At 47.2% G+C, this 15,254-nt stretch overlaps 1 protein-coding gene and 1 pseudogene across 5 annotated transcripts in view; one reads left to right on the top strand and one right to left on the bottom strand.

Annotated features, from left to right (window-relative positions):
• Nucleotides 1-3,932: 3,932 nt before the first annotated feature.
• Nucleotides 3,933-14,087, bottom strand: LOC105465364 (large ribosomal subunit protein uL11-like; annotated as a pseudogene).
• LOC105465365 (TraB domain containing 2A) overlaps nt 6,495-15,254 on the top strand; it is a 58,119-nt gene continuing 49,359 nt past the window's right edge. The window contains exon 1 of one of the 5 annotated variants that reach the window (XM_071076979.1): nt 6,495-6,937. In XM_071076979.1, coding sequence (XP_070933080.1) covers nt 6,893-6,937 — 45 coding nt within the window. In that variant the 5' untranslated portion in view covers nt 6,495-6,892. Of the gene's footprint in view, nt 6,938-7,474; nt 7,652-13,294; nt 13,836-15,254 lie in introns of those variants that run through there. The other 4 variants (XM_024787835.2, XM_071076978.1, XM_011713775.2 and 1 more) reach the window with 4 other exon arrangements.

The raw sequence follows: 15,254 nt of genomic DNA, 5'->3' as shown, positions 1-15,254 counted from the left end.
CAGAAATTCTGAGTTAATTAATCAGGGTGAGGCCCAGGTTTTGGTAATTTTAAAAGCTCTCCAGGTGATTCTAGTATGCAACCAGGGATAATGGCTCTTGAGAGGAAGCTCCGGGGGGCGAGGAGTCATGCCTGTCACAGTCACTTTTTTTTTTTTTTTTTTTTTTGAGATAGAGTCTCACTTTGTTGCCCAGGCTGGAGTACAGTGGCATGATCTTGGCTCAATGCAACCTCTGCCTTCTGGGTTCAAGCTATTCTCCTGCCTCAGCCTCCTGAGTAGCTTGGACTACAGGCATACACTGCCACACCCGGCTAATTTTTGCATTTTTAGTAGAGACAGGGTTTCACCGTGTTGTCCAGGCTGGTCTCTAACTCCTGACCTTAGGTGAACTGCCTGCCTCGGCCTCCCAAAGTGTTGGGATTACAGGCGTTCGCCACTGCACCCGGCCACATTCATCTTTATAAACCCTCACTTGGCACTGAACTGTTCAGGTATTTGATAAAGGTGTTGTATAAATGAATGAAACAGTTTCTAGAAAAGATGCAGGATCCCCTAAGGATAAAAAATAGTGCACACCATGGCCGGGCGAGGTGGCTCATGCCTGTAATCCCAGCACTTTGGGAAGCTGAGGCGGGTGGATCACCTGAAGTCAGAAGTGGCAGGTGCCTGTAATCCCAGCTACTCAGGAGGCTGAGGCAGGAGAATCACTTGAACCCGGGAGGCAGAGGTTGCAGTGAGACAAGATCGCACCATTGCGCTCCAGCCTGGGCAACAAGAGCGAAACTTTGTTCCAAAAACAAACAAACACACACCACCAAATATGCTTGGGTAGCAAATTAGAACTTTGTTTTTTTTTTTTTTTTTTTTGGTGAAATGGCTTCTCGCTCTGTCACCCGGGCTGGAGTGCAATGGTGCGATCTTGGCTCACTGCAACTTCCGCCTCCCGAGTTCAAGCCATTCTCCCGCCTCAGCCTCCCGAGTAGCTGGGACTACAGGCATGCGCCACCACGCACAGCTAATTTTTTTTTTTTTTGTATTTTTAGTAGAGGCGGGGTTTCGCCATGTTGGCCAGGCTGGTCTCGAACTCCTGAACTCAGGTGATCTGCCCGCCTTGTCCTCCCAGAATGCTGGGATTACAGGCGTGAGTCACCGTGTCTGGATGCAAGTTAGAGCTTTTGAAGGTTTTATAGAACAATCACTCCCCTGTCTTGTAAGAACTCGCTGATCATTCAGGTCACTTTTAGAAAAAGTTCATAGTTTTGTTTACTTGTTTACTCACAGTGAAAACTAAACGTTTAGCTCATTGTCCCTTAAGTGTGGCTGGGCCCCCTTTGGAAGGCCTTCTCTCTTCTCTGTGCCCACAGTGAAGCCATATGCCAACTGTCAGAGGTCTAAAACCCACCTCTAAAGGAATGGTGTGTAATTTAAATATCACTGGAAATTTCTTGAAAATTTTCAACAGTAAGCCATCACAAAACCCCCTTGTCAATACCTCTGCTGTCTTCCCCCTTAATGGTTGTCTCCAGCCTCCTTGCCTCTAGCTTCTTCACCCTTCTGCCCCTCTCTGGTAAAAAACCCTTTTTCTTCCAATGTCCAGCAATTCAGCTCTTTCCTTCTGCGGGTGTCTCCCAGATAGCGAGGCAAAAGCCTGAAGCTAGCTGAAGAGTGAACACCCATTCTTTTTTCCTGTGCCCTCCTGGGAGGCCCCAATTCATCTCCACATATCATGAAGCTTTTTCTGTCAGGACTCCTCTGTACAGGCACCAGCATTGCACCGGGCTTCTAGGAGCAAATGAGCATTTACCTAGCATAGTGTCACCATGTGGTTTGCAGGGAGGGGAGGGGCAGGAGAGGAGGAATGGGAGGAGACGGGCAGGTGCCAATTCCAGTAGGTCTCCCTCCACGAGGTCTGATAGAAGATCAGTGGAAGCACAAGGATGGTGTGGGGGCTGGCCAACGTCACTCCAACTAGACATACAATTAACAATGCCCTTCAGCCATAGACCACCAGGGACACACTCAAAATTGCATTAGTTGGATTTATTGCTGTTTGCAATGAGGGAGAATTCTCTAGATGTGTGTCTTTTGTGTGTCCAAATTTTCTCATATTTTGGGGAACAGTAGGGCATATCAGGAAGAAGGTGTTAGGGGGGCTTGTTACAGGATTTGGACTTGTCAGGTGATTTGGGGGAGGGTTCAAGGAAGTGGGGCTTTGCTCTGGGTTGGGTGCTATCAAGTATTAGTCAGCTTGGGAGGCCATAAAAAATACCCCAGACTGGGCAGCTTAAACAACAGAAATTTCTTTTCTTTTTTTTGAGACAGTCTTGCTCTGTTGCCCAGGCTGGAGTGCAGTGGTGCAATCTCGGCTCACCGTAACCTCTGCCTCCCGGGTTCAAGTGATTTTCCTGCCTCAGCCTCCCGAGTAGCTGGGATTACAGGTGCATGCCACTACACCTGGATAAGTTTTGTATTTTTAGTAGAGATGGGGTTTCACCGTGTTGGCCAGGCTATTCTTGGACTCCTGACCTCATGTGAGCTGCCTGCCTTGGGCTCCCAAAGTGCTGGGATTACAGGTGTGAGCCACCGTGCCTGGCCCAGAAATTTATTTTCTTACAGTTCTGGATGCTGCAAGTCTGAGATCAAAGTGTTGGCAGGTCTTTTCTCCTGAGGCCTTGCTCCTTGGCTTGCAGATGCCTGCCTTCTTTCTGTGTACTCACATGGTTGCCCCTCCGTGTGTGGATGTCCCTGCTGTTCTCTTCTTTTTGTTTGAGACAGGGCCTCAGTCTGTTGCCCAGGCTGAAGTGCAGTGGAGATCATGTTTCACTGTAGTCTTCTTGATCTCCCAGGCACAAGGGATCCTCCAGCCTCAGTCTCCTAAGTAGCTGGGACCCCATTCGTGTGCCACCATGCCAGGCTAATTTTTTTTTTTTTGTAGAGACAGTGTCTCCCTTTGTTGCCCAAGCTGATCTCTAACTCCTGGGCTCAAGCCATCCTTCTGCCTTGGCATCCCAGAGTGCTATGATTACAGGTGAGAGCTACCACGCCTGGCTCAAATTTCCTCTTTTTATAAGGACACCAGTCAGATTGGATTAGGGCCCATCCTTACAGTCTCATTTTATCTTAATCATCTCTTTAAAGACTTTATCTCTAAATACAGTCACATTCTGAAGCACGAGGGGTTAGGGCATTAATGTATGAATTTTGGGGGATCATAATTCATCCCCAAATAGAATCTTCACATATCTCATCTATGAGGTGGGAGAAATGAATGGAGGTGAAAGTTGGCCTTGGTAAAGGAGCAGCTGTCACTCCTTAGTCAGAAGAGGCGGATGACTGGACATCCTTTCTTGTGACTTGGCCAATGTTCATGTTTTGTCTGTGTTGAGATGTGATTATGGAGGGGTCTTGCTTTCATCTTCATTCATCACAGAGTGGCCTTGTCTGATGTTGATGCTCTGTGAAATTGTTTGTGTTCAACAGGAGAACACCATGACTCAGCTGTGGGTGCCAGGGCAGCTTGTAGCAACACCAAGGCCCGACTGATAAAACCAGACCAGCTCCCAGCTCTCCAGGGATGTTTTCTCTTTTTTACAATATGGTACAAGCAGTGTGCTACAAAACAAATGCAGCTTTGGCATACTTGCTACTGTTCCTTACTTAGAAATTCTTGTGCCAACACTGGGTGGCTGAGGGAGTGTGGCAACATTCAGTCCCTTTCTGAGAATGCACGGAGCCTGCACACCTGGCAGTGGAGGGAGTAGGTGTTTCCACACTTCCATCAGCTTAGGTCTTCAACTGGTCACCTTGAGGACGGACACAGCCTGCTGGTTGAGCGCCACGCTGGAACTCCTGAGGAAGTGCTTAACATCCCGCTTCCCCTGGTGTATTAGTTATCTATTGCTGCTGCAACAAATTACCACAAACTCGGTGGCTTAAAGCAGCACACATTTATTTTCCCAGTTGCTTTGGATCAGGAGTGTAGACATAGCTTAATTGAGTCCTCTGCTTGGGGTCTCACAAGGCTACAGTCAGGGTGTTGTTGGCTAGGACTGGATTCTCATCGGAGGCTCAACTGGAGAGGGATCTGCTCCTGAGCTCACTTAGGTTGTTGGCAGAATTCATGTCTTCATGGCTGTAGGACTCATGGCAACTTGCTTATCTAAAGAGAGCAATGGAGACAGAGACTTTAGAAGACTAGCACTATATGTTTAAGTAGTCATGTACAAGTAATCACAGCACAGGTCATAACCTTTGCCACATGTCATCGTTAGAAGCAAGTCTCAGGTTCTGGTTACAGTAAAGGACAGGGCATGAAACGTAAGTGTGAATATCAGGAGGGACAACCAAGGGGACCTGTCACCACACCTGTGATGTCCTGACTGCCTTGGAAAATCCGTGGATGGCTGCAGGTCAGTGAAGCCAGGTAGAAAAAGTCCGGGTGAAGGCACAGAGGTGTTGCTGAAGCTGTAACAAATCCTCTGCATACTTTGAAAACTTTATTTTTTAGGGTAAATCTGATTTTGGGGAAAGAGCAAAAAAGTATCCACAGTATAATTTTCTCAGGTACTGCTATGAAGGGGATAAGCCTCATAGGTTTGTATAAATTCAGAAAGTCATTACTAGGGGCACAAAAGAAGCACTTAAGAGTAGGTGGACCTAAGGGGATGCTATGCTTTGAAAGTGTCCTCCAAAAGCATGTGTTGGAAACTTAATCCCTAATGCAACATTGTTGGGAGCTGGGGCATCATTGGAGGCCTTCACCCTCACGACCTCATGAATGGCTTGAAGCTGACTTTAGCTCTCAATCTTGATTCCTCTCTCTTTCTCGCTCTCTTGTCCTCTCACCTTCCACAATGGGGTGATGCAGTAAGGAGGCCCTTGCCAGATGCCAGGCACCTTGGTCTCAGATTTTCCAGCCTCCAAAACTGTAAGGAACTACATTTCTGCTCTTTATAAATGACCCAGTCTGTGGTATTCTTCTATAGCAGCACAAAATGGACTAATACGAGAGAGTTGCCAAGGATATCAACCATACATGAAATGGAAAAGAGAAAGGACCAGGGGAAGGTTCAGAAGCAATTCAGGGCTCTGGCAATGGGTGGCCAGAGGTATGGTCCAGTAACAAAGCTCAAGTTAAGGAGCTGAACTTGATCCAGAAACTCTGCAGATAGGCAGAGAGGTCATAGGTACATTTAACATCTCCTTCCTAACCAGGAAGGGAAAGGCAGAAAGGCCTGCAACCCAGATGTCTGTATGAGGCAAGTGAGGACCAGGCCATGTCAGCCTGGTCTGGGTCAGCACTATGGGATGATAGTGGACTTAGGAATGTCTGTGGAAGCAATGTAAGTAGAGTAGATGTGATTCTACAGGATGTTTGGACACCGAGTGTCTTACAGAATAAATCCTACTTGATGACGGGTGTGGCTAAGAGAAAAAACAAAAACAAAACAAAACGAAAAAAACCCCACTTCATTTAAAAAATGTCAGAACCAAACAAAATTATCTAGGTACTTTGGATGTGGATGATATTTCATGCTCAGTATCTGACCATATGCTGAGCCATAAAACAAGTCCCAATGAATTCCAAATAATCAAAATCATACAGAGTATGTTTTCTGATTACAATGGAATACAATGGAATTGGATTATAAATCTATTGATATTGCAAAAAGCACAATTGCTTTTGCACCAACCTAATATTTAGGAAAATTCCATAATTTGGAAATCAACCTACTTCTAAATAATCCACGGGCAAAGAAGAAAATCACCAGGGAAAGTAGATAATGAAAGATAATGAAATACAGTTTTTCAAAATTCGGGTGATGTAGCTAAAGCAGTGCTTATAGGGAAATTTATAGCTTTAAATGCTTATATTACAAAAGCAAGAAGGCTTAAAGTCAGTGACTTAAGGTACCACCTTAAGAAGGCAGAAAAAAAGCAACGTAAACCCAAAAGTAAACAAACAGAAGGAACTAACAAAGGTAAGAGCAGAAACCAACAAAATGAAAGAGAGACAAACAATAGGAGAAAATGAACAAATTCAGCTATGTTTTGTGTGGTCAGAGAGAGCTGGGCTACTCTCTGTTCACACAGATTGATACATTTGGAGTGGGAGAGAGAACATGAAATAATAGATAATTACATCCTTTCGAGGTTTTCTTTCTTTCTTTTTATTTTTTTAAATAAGAGACAGGGTCTCACTATGTGGCCCAGGCTGGAGTGCAGTGGTGTGATCTTAGCTCAGGGCAACTTAAGTTCTTGATGCTTTTTGCTTTTCCCCCTCACAACCGAAAGAGAACGTTTTTGCCAGCAGGTGGCAGCGCTGGCGCCTGAAAACGCCAAAGAGCAGCGTCCTGGGTTGGCCCGGAGACTAATGATCGCCGCCGGGCTGACATGGGGCAGTCATCTGAAGACAGGAGACAGTCAATTCCAGAAGGCAAATCCCCACTCAAACTTAGAAAAAAGTTAGCGATTTTACAAAAACATCTGAACCGTAACTGCTGGTGGAGTTAAAGCTCGAAAGACTTGGCTCTTCAAAGCCAGGGATTCTTTACCGGAAAGCTGGAAACCGGCTTCAGAAAACCTCTCCCCGCATTGTATGCAAATCTGCCCCCCCTCTTTTTTTCTTTTTCCCTAGGAGATCGTCCAGTTATCAGATTCTCAAAATGGACAGCGACTTAAAACAATTAAAGACCATTGCAACAAATGCCCCTGCGAACACCACTCCGAAGTTAATCGTGCAGAATTCTGGACTTTAAAAGGTGGTGGTAAAGTGCGCTCAGGCATGGGTAGGAGGTGCGGCAGGCGGGGCACAACTACTTGCTTTTATAATTTTTTTTCTTCCTGATGGACCAATGCTGTGAAAAATCCTCAGTGGGGCTTTGGAGCCGAAATGGAGCGACTGCAGTCTGCAGGCCTGCTATGTTCGCCAGTCAAGGTTTTCTCATAAATTTCCTTTTTTAATCCTTGTAGCAATCCTCTGAGTTTGGTGTTAACATCCTTAATATTATTCCCAAAAATCCCTTAAGAGGGCTCTTAATGGAGTGCAGGCTTTTGTGGTCCTGGATTTTCAAAACGTCCATGAGATTTCCTTTGTTTAAATGAATTGTCCTTTATAGATAGCCTTTCATTTGTTTATTTTGTCTGCCTCTTTCAATCAAGAGGCACCCTCCCCTCAAAATTGGCAGCACAAGCACAGACGTAAACGCGGGAACCAATGTGATTTTAGGTTGAATTTAGGACAGCGCTGGAACTTCACTTTTCCCCTCTTGCGGTCACACGAGGTGGGCTGCGGCCCGGGCAGGGTTTGGGCGGGAGAAACGCGGTTCGGGACTCCGCGGCAGCCTAGGCGCGGGGCTGACCTGCGGGGTTGGGGTGGGGGGAGGGAGGTCGGGGCCCGGCCCCACGTGGCCGCCGCTGCCGGGCTCACCCCAGCCCCGCCCGGAGGCGGCCCCGCGGCTCCGGCTAGCCAGGGCGGGCGGCCGGCCACTGCTGCCCTACTCCTTCCCTCTGCGTTCCGGGCCTCGGAGCCGCCGTGAGGAGGATGAGTCCCTGGAGCTGGTTCCTGCTGCAGACCCTCTGCCTCCTGCCCACGGGCGCAGCTCAGCGGCACGGGGCGCCTGGAGCCGCCAACTGCGAGCTCAAGCCCCAAGTAAGACGCGCGTCGGGTGCTGGAGAGGTGGCCTCTCTGCACCTCCTTGGGATGGTTTCCCTCCGAACCCCGCGAAGCAGCGCTTTCGGACCCCGAGCCGACTTCCGCAGCTGGGCTTTCACCTAGCACCGCGGCGCTCCTTGCTCGCGCGCCTTTCCGTGCCCTCGGGTTCCCCTTTCCCGCAGGCGCGCGGCCAGCAGGCTCCAAGGGACTCAGTGCCCTGGCCTTTGCCCTCCGCCAGCCCAAGGGCGTCCGGGAGGGCCCCTGGGGTCTCGCCAGCCATTTTCGCGAGCTTTCGGGGGACCGATCCGCTAGGGCGTAGCGGAGCAGTAACTTGGGCACATTTATTTGAAGTTTCTTCTTCCCTCTCTTCCTTAAGAGTTTAATTTCACCTGCTCTTATCAAAATATTAACAGCGCCCTGCAGCTGCTTGGTTTAACCTTTATATGTTCAGTGCCTGAGTTAGAAGGGACTTTAGGGAGTTGAAGCCATTTCCCTTGTTTTACGGATCTGGGAAACTGACACTCAGCGGGGGACCTGTGTGCTCCAGGTCACAGAATGCGTTCGTGGAGTGACCACTGCCTGAGCCTTGCGTGTCCAGCCGGGCGCTTTAGATGTTCGCATCAGCGTTTTGCAGGTGAGGGAAACCCAGGCAAGGGAGGTCCAGCTCTATAGCGGACAGGTCTTGCGTCTCCGAGGCTGGAGCTCCGAGGCTGGAGCTCTTTCGAGATGAATATCTCCTTCTCTGATCAGTTTTCCTACCCTTATAATTTTCTGTGGTTCTCGAGTCCCTCTCTTCTGAGTGCGGCATAGGTTGAATTTCGAGCATTTGTTCCGGTGGGTTTGATCTCTGTGCGTCCCTGGCTCTGGGGAGGGCCATGCCAGGCTTATCCTTCTGGTGCGCCCGCGACGCGGGGGTTTGGGGGGTTTGGGGGTGGGGGGAGTGGGGCTGGAATTTAGAGGTCCGCCCATCTTTGATGACACCTGCGCAGCTCCCCGGTCTGCCTCTACCCCTGGCCATTCGCAATTCTATTCCTCATCCCAACTGCCGCAAAGCAGAGGACGGCCAAATACAGCCGATCCTGGAGCTCGGGGCTGGCTGGGAAGACGCACGGTGTTCACCTCTCTAAGGTGTCTCGAGTCTGCGGACAGCCCTCTACCAAGGCAGGAAGCGCAGCAGCTGGAGAGGGGAGTCTGCACCAGGCATGGTTTCAAACTCTGTTTCGGAGTGGCCGCTTCATGCTTGTTAGACAAGGCAGGAGTCCATCTCCTCACAAGAAAGCACGATGTCTTTCACTTCTGCAAAACCTATTACCAACGGGTAATTATGACGAGTGAGTCAGGATAAGATTTCTCTCCTTTAGAATCTGTCTTTATGAGTCCTTTAGTCCATCGGTTGTCCTACCTTTTGGTCTCAGGACTCCTTTACATTACAAAAAATTATCAAAGAAGCCCGGCATGGTGGCTCACTCCTGTAATCCCAGCACTTTGGAAGGCTAAGGCGATGGATCTCTTGAGCCCAGGAGTTGCAAACCAACCTGGGCAACATGGGGAGACCCTCGCCTCTACAAAAAAAACCAAAAAAAAAATTACCAGCGTGGGGACATGTGCCTGCAGTACCAGTTACTCCAGAGGCTGAGGTGGGAGGAAACCTTGAGCCTGGGAGGTGGAGGCTACAGTGAGATGTGATTGCACCCTGCACTCCAGCTTGGGTGAAAGAGCGAGACCCTATATCCAAAAAAAAAAAAAAAAAAAAAAAAAAAAAAAAGTATTGAAAACCTCAAAGACTTTTACTTTATGTGAATTAATGGAGATATTAATAAAACACAACATAGCACACATTCCATTAGCCATCAGAGCAGTGACCTCATTACACACGTGTAGCCTCCAGCAAATTCTACAGTACCTTGTGAGAAAATGACGGTGAAAGGAAAATATTCTAGTTTTGTGAAAACAATTTTGACCTTATAGACTCCCTGAAAGGCTCTTCGGCACACCCACAGGTCCTTGGACCATACTTTGAGAATCGCTGTTCTATTCTGTGGGCAAACTCTGTCTTACCCCCTGCGGAACTGGGAAGGCCAATCAGTGGCACACATGCTGTATGTCTGACCTACATGCTGTAAGGGCATTGTGGTTGGGTCCCTCAGTGGGTTGGGGTCTTGAGATTCTAGAGGGGAAGTCCTGGGATCCAGTCTCCAATCCAGTGCAGCAGCCCTTATAGGAGTCTGCAGGATTGTAGGCTTGAGAGCTGGTTTGGTTTTCATGGTTGGTTAATCATTAGAGAGGTCTTCTGAGCCCAAATTGGCCCCTAGACACTGCAGGGTTTACCCTGAGCACCACGCAGGTTGAGTCTCTTTTCTTATCATAACAGAACTCTTAGTATTCTTTCCTATTCCTGCCTAATGTCTTTTTTTTTAAATTTATTTTATTTTATTTTATTTTTTTTGAGTGTTGCTCTGTCACCCAGGCTAGAGTGCAGTGGCATGATCTTGGCTCACTGCAACCTCAGCCTCCCCGTTTCAAGTGATTCTCCTGCCTTAGCCTCCTGAGTTGCTGGGATTACAGCCGTCCACCACTTGCACCTGGCTAATTTTTATATTTTTAGTAGAGATGGGATTTCACCATCTTGACCAGGCTGGTCTCGAACTCCTGACCTCATGATTGACCCGCCTTGGCCTCCCAAAGTGCTGGGATTATAGTTGTGAGCCATCGTGCCTGGCCTGATGCCTTTTATACTTGCTCTTTCTTCCCCCTGGAAAGTTCTCCCCTCATTTATCCACAGGCTTGCTCCCTTACCTCCATCTGGCTTTGGCTCAAGTGTCTCTCAATGGTTTCTTCCTGATTACTCTCGTAAAGGTGATATCAACCGCTGCCACCACTACCATCTGCCTTCCCTGCTTTATTTTTATTTATAGCACTTAATCACCATCTGATAAAAAATTTTGTTTATTGCTACCCCTTCCCCTGAGTCATCTTCATAAGGGTAGGGATTTTTGTCTGTTTTATTTGCCTCTGCATCCCCAGTATCCAGAAGAATGCCTGGCCATAGCAGATGCTCAACAAATATTTGTTGAATGAAAAGGAAAATGTAAAGCCAGCTTCATTGTGGCTGGTCTGCTGAAGAGTAATCTTGGAAAAGTGCAGTTATTGCAGGTCCGGTGATGCTAGGATGGGAGGAGCTGAGGGGGTGCTGGGTGTTATGGAGTTAGCTTGCAATACACAGTTGTCATTTTGCCTTGTTCTTTTTCATTGGATGGACTACACAGGTGTCTGTTAAAATCTCAGTTTGATTCAGAAGCTTGTAGCTTCTATGTCTCAGTCACCCATGGCTATGTTTTCTCTCTCTTTTTTCTTTTCTTTTTTTGAGACAGAGTCCTGCTCTGTCACCCAGGATGGAGTGCAGTGTTGTGATCATAGCGCACTGTAACCTTGAACTCCAGGCCTCAAATGGTCTTCCTGCCTCAGCTTCCCAAAGTCTTGGGATTGCAGGCATGAGCCACCATGCCCGGCTGTCTTTTCCTTCTGGGAACAGTTGTAACAAGGTAGAAGGGACATGTTAACAGTGGTTCAGTTTTATTTTCTTTTAAACCATCCTAATGTTAAAATCTATGGCTTCTTCTAATTGCCATGTATTTTAACAGTGAAATGGAGTAGTGAAGGTTTTTTTCCTGTTTTTTTTTTGTTTGTTTGTTTTTTTGTAGAGATAAATAGCCCTACCCCGAGGATATCCGTATGAGAGAGGCAGAGGCAGTTGCACCAGTACAGTAAGTGCAAGGGTCCGGGGGCTCGCCAGTGGGCAAGGTAAGGCAAAGAAGAGTCCTGAAGACTCTTCTTTCAGCCTGTGCCCTGCCGAAGACGTGTCTGGTGGGGCAGGATCAGTGTTCGACAGGAATGGTTATTGATGCACACAATGGGAGTCTGGGTGCCCTGCTTGTCAGAACAGAACTGTAGGTATTGAAGAAGTTGTACATGATAAGATTCATTTCTTTAAAAAAAACTCTTTTTGAGCTCCTATGTAGTAGTATATGGCAAGTATTTCAGTATTTGGGAACATGAAGGTGAATAAGATATAGCCCTTGGCATAAAAAAAACAGAAAAGCCCCTGACTTGTGTTAACTTGAAAAGAGAAGATGGGAAAGGTGGCACCTGAGGATGTAACAAGGTCAGTGTGGCATTTACCTGGGCAATCATCTGGGATCGGGAAGGTGAGCTGGACAGAGCCTTTCTAGATGTGGAGTCAGGTGGCACTCCTGAGCAACAATGCAACTAGCAGGGTATTAACTGAAAAAAACATATGACTCTGAATAACAAGTAAAATCTATTGCATGTTAAGGCTGCATAAATATGGTGTTTAAAAGCCTGGACTCAGGAGCCAGCCTACCTGTCCACCACTTAGCACAGGACCTATTTTTGCTCCCACCATACCACTCAAACTATTCTTGTCTGGGTCCCTAGTGACTTCAGTGGTGCTCAATCCAGAGGTCAGTTCTCAAATTCTTGATTTATTTGGCCTACCATTCACATTTAACCCACTTGCTTACTTTCTGCTCCTTGAAGTACTTTCTTCAATCGGCCTCCTACTCTTCTGATTTTCCCAGCAACCTTGCTGGCCACTTCTCATTTTCCCTTGCTAGCTGCTCTTCTTTCCCCAGACTTATTAGGGTGAGAGGGCCCTGAGTCTATTCCTAGACCTTTTCTCCTGTGGACATCCTGTTGCAGACCTTACCTAGTACCATGGCTTTAAAGACCATCTACGTGGTGATGATGCCCTCATCTTTATCTCTGGCCCAGGCCTCTCCCAAGCTCCAGACTTACATATTCACCTACCAGCTGGACCTTGGCACTAGGTTGTGTGCTTGACATGTCAACTGCACAGATCTAAAACCAAATTTCTGACCTTCCCCTGGAAATGATAACCTCATCCTTTCATCAGCAAGTTCTGTTTTTTCTTTTTTCTTTTTTTTAAATTTTGAGATAGGGTCTCACTCTGTTGCCCAGGCTGGAGTGCAGTGGTGTGATCATAGCTCACTGCAGCCTCATCCTCCCAGGCTCAAACCATCTTCCTACCTCAACCTCCTAAGTAGCTGGGACCAGAGGTGCCTGCCACTATGCCTGGCTAATTTTAAAATTTTTTGTAGAGACAGGGTCTTGCTATGTTGTCCAGGCTGGTCTCAAACTTTTAGGATCAAGCTTCCCAAAGTGTTGGGATTATAGGCATGAGGCACCGTACTGGCCAGCAAATCCTGTTTTCTAGACTACATCTGGAATTTGATCACTTCCATCAATCCTGTCACTCCCCCTTTGATTATTTTGGTAATGTCCTAACTGACCTACTTGTGTCTGCCCTCATCCCTCTATTCATCCCAGCCTCCAGGGTGATCCTTTGAACACACTGTCAGCTGATGTCACTCTTCTCTCAAAAACCTGGACTAGCTCCCATTTGACTCAGTTGAAAGCCTGAACTCTTCCTGGGGCTTTTCCAGGGGCCCACCGACCCTGCATGGCTTGGCCTTACTCACCTCTCTGACCTCTGCCTCCTGCTTTCCTCTTCAGCTATCCCTTTCAGTCGTGCTGGCCTCTTTGCTGGTCTTCCAGTACATGGAGGCCCTCCCTGCCTCAGGGCCTTTGCACTGCTGTTTCTGCCTCCTGGAGGGAATGCTCTTCTCTTAGATATCCCCTTAGTGGGCCCCTTGTGTCCTTCATGGCAAGGCTTAGATGTCTTTCTAGATAGTGACTTTTCTGGTCCCCCTACTTAAAATCACCCCTGCAACCCTGTGCCACAGTACTCACTGTCCGTTTTCTGGCTTACACGTTCTTTTTGTGGTTTTTGTTGTCAAATGATCCTTTATAGAAATGTTTTCCTTTGTGCTCCTTAACTAGCTGGGCATTCCGCTGCACCATTGTTGATGTCACCTCTGATGTCATGAGTGTGGCAGCCATCAAGATTCAGCCCACAGACTGGGAAGTCCCCAGGATCTCTTTAATGGTTCCAGAGAGTTCTCTGGCTAAAGATTGGTGCTGCATCTGTTGAGCAATGTTGACAACCTCATCAAAAGTGATATTTCCACTGTGTTTAATGTTATCCTGTTTCTTTCTGTCTCTTGGTGGTTCCTTGAAGGCTTCGATGATCTGGGCAGAAGCAGAAGGTACCACCTCAATCTGGGCCTGTCTGTTCTGAATGGTCAGTTTCCCTGTAGTCCTCAGACCCCTCCAGTCACTGGTTGGCTTGGCAATGTCATCACCAATCTTTTTTTGGAGACAGAAGCAGAGGGGCTGATGTTGGGGGCCAGCACAGACGAGGCATTGACTTCACCCCCAGTGCAACTCAGGTGTACGACTTTGATCTCATTAGGGTCCAACTTAGGCGGCATGGTGGAGGCGGCTCGTGGCTGATGAACCCAGATTTGGGAAAGCGGAAGAAAGTTACGTCTTGGCCTCCTCCAAGATGAAAGACTTCAAGCCGGCTTATATGTTCTCCACAGCAATTAGCACCAACAGGGCCCTGTGTGTCACTCACTGCTGTATTCTCAGTGCCTAGAACAGTGTCTGGCACATGGTAGGCTCAGCAGAAATAATTGTGTTGAATGCAGGCAGTGGGAAAGTCCATGCCCAATGTTTGGGTGGAGACTGGCACACAGCGAACAGCTGCTGTTAGCATCGGTACTGTCATTGCACGGCTAGAGGCCAGACATATGTGTGAGTGTGTGTGTGTTTTACATTTAAGCAGCTTTCAGTGAAAAGATCATACAGTGACCTTATTTCTAGACCAGTAATAGTTGAAAAGGCAACAATAAATAAATAATAAAATGAAAATAGATGCATATTGAACAGACTGCTTCTGAAGAGAAATGCAGGTATTTTGAAGTTGGATGGGGGCCTTAGGCAGATTAAGTGTATTGGATTAAAACCGAACCAAAACTGACCCAGAGCGAATCCCACCCCTCCATTATCCTGCAGTATGGGTTTGGTTTTCCTGGGAATATATTTGTTTAACATGATGGTGTCCTGATAGATGAATCAGGTGCCCATGGCTTTAATCATAACATTTCAGCTTGTTTGCTGTGTCTCCCAGTTGGAAACCATGTAGAAGTTCTTGGGTAGACTGCCTGGAAGTTGTGCAGTTAGATCTCTTATATAGGCCAGTGGTCCCCAGACATTTCACGGGCCAGACCTCTACATGAACAAATAAACTAATATGACTCTTCGAAGGCTGCCTCTACCTTTTTGTAGGTAATAATTGTTACCTGTTTATAAGTAACCAAAGACATAACTGTCAATCTCAGCTTTTGATTAGCATCTATTACAGTTACCCAGTGTCTTCTACCCTGTTGATCTAATTCTAACCAACAGTGAGACATTTGATTGCTTAATTCGCCTTAGTAGACGTTCTTGGTAGAAGTACAGTTTCCGTTTCATTTTTGAAGTATTTCAATAACCCCAGGGACCCTTATTACTGCATAAGAGGATGCCTAGGGGATGGGGACCCTGTAGGTGATTCATCTCTTAATATTACTTCAACAATCAATGGTTTAAAAAATTTTTTTTTTCTTTTTTGAGACTGTGTCTTGCTCTGTTGCCCAGGCTGGAATGCAGTGGTGGG

This window comes from Macaca nemestrina, chromosome 13, assembly GCF_043159975.1.
Source record: "Macaca nemestrina isolate mMacNem1 chromosome 13, mMacNem.hap1, whole genome shotgun sequence".
NCBI lineage: Eukaryota > Metazoa > Chordata > Mammalia > Primates > Cercopithecidae > Macaca > Macaca nemestrina.
Note: the sequence above shows the minus strand (reverse complement) of the source record. Positions and strands in the feature narration are given on the sequence as shown.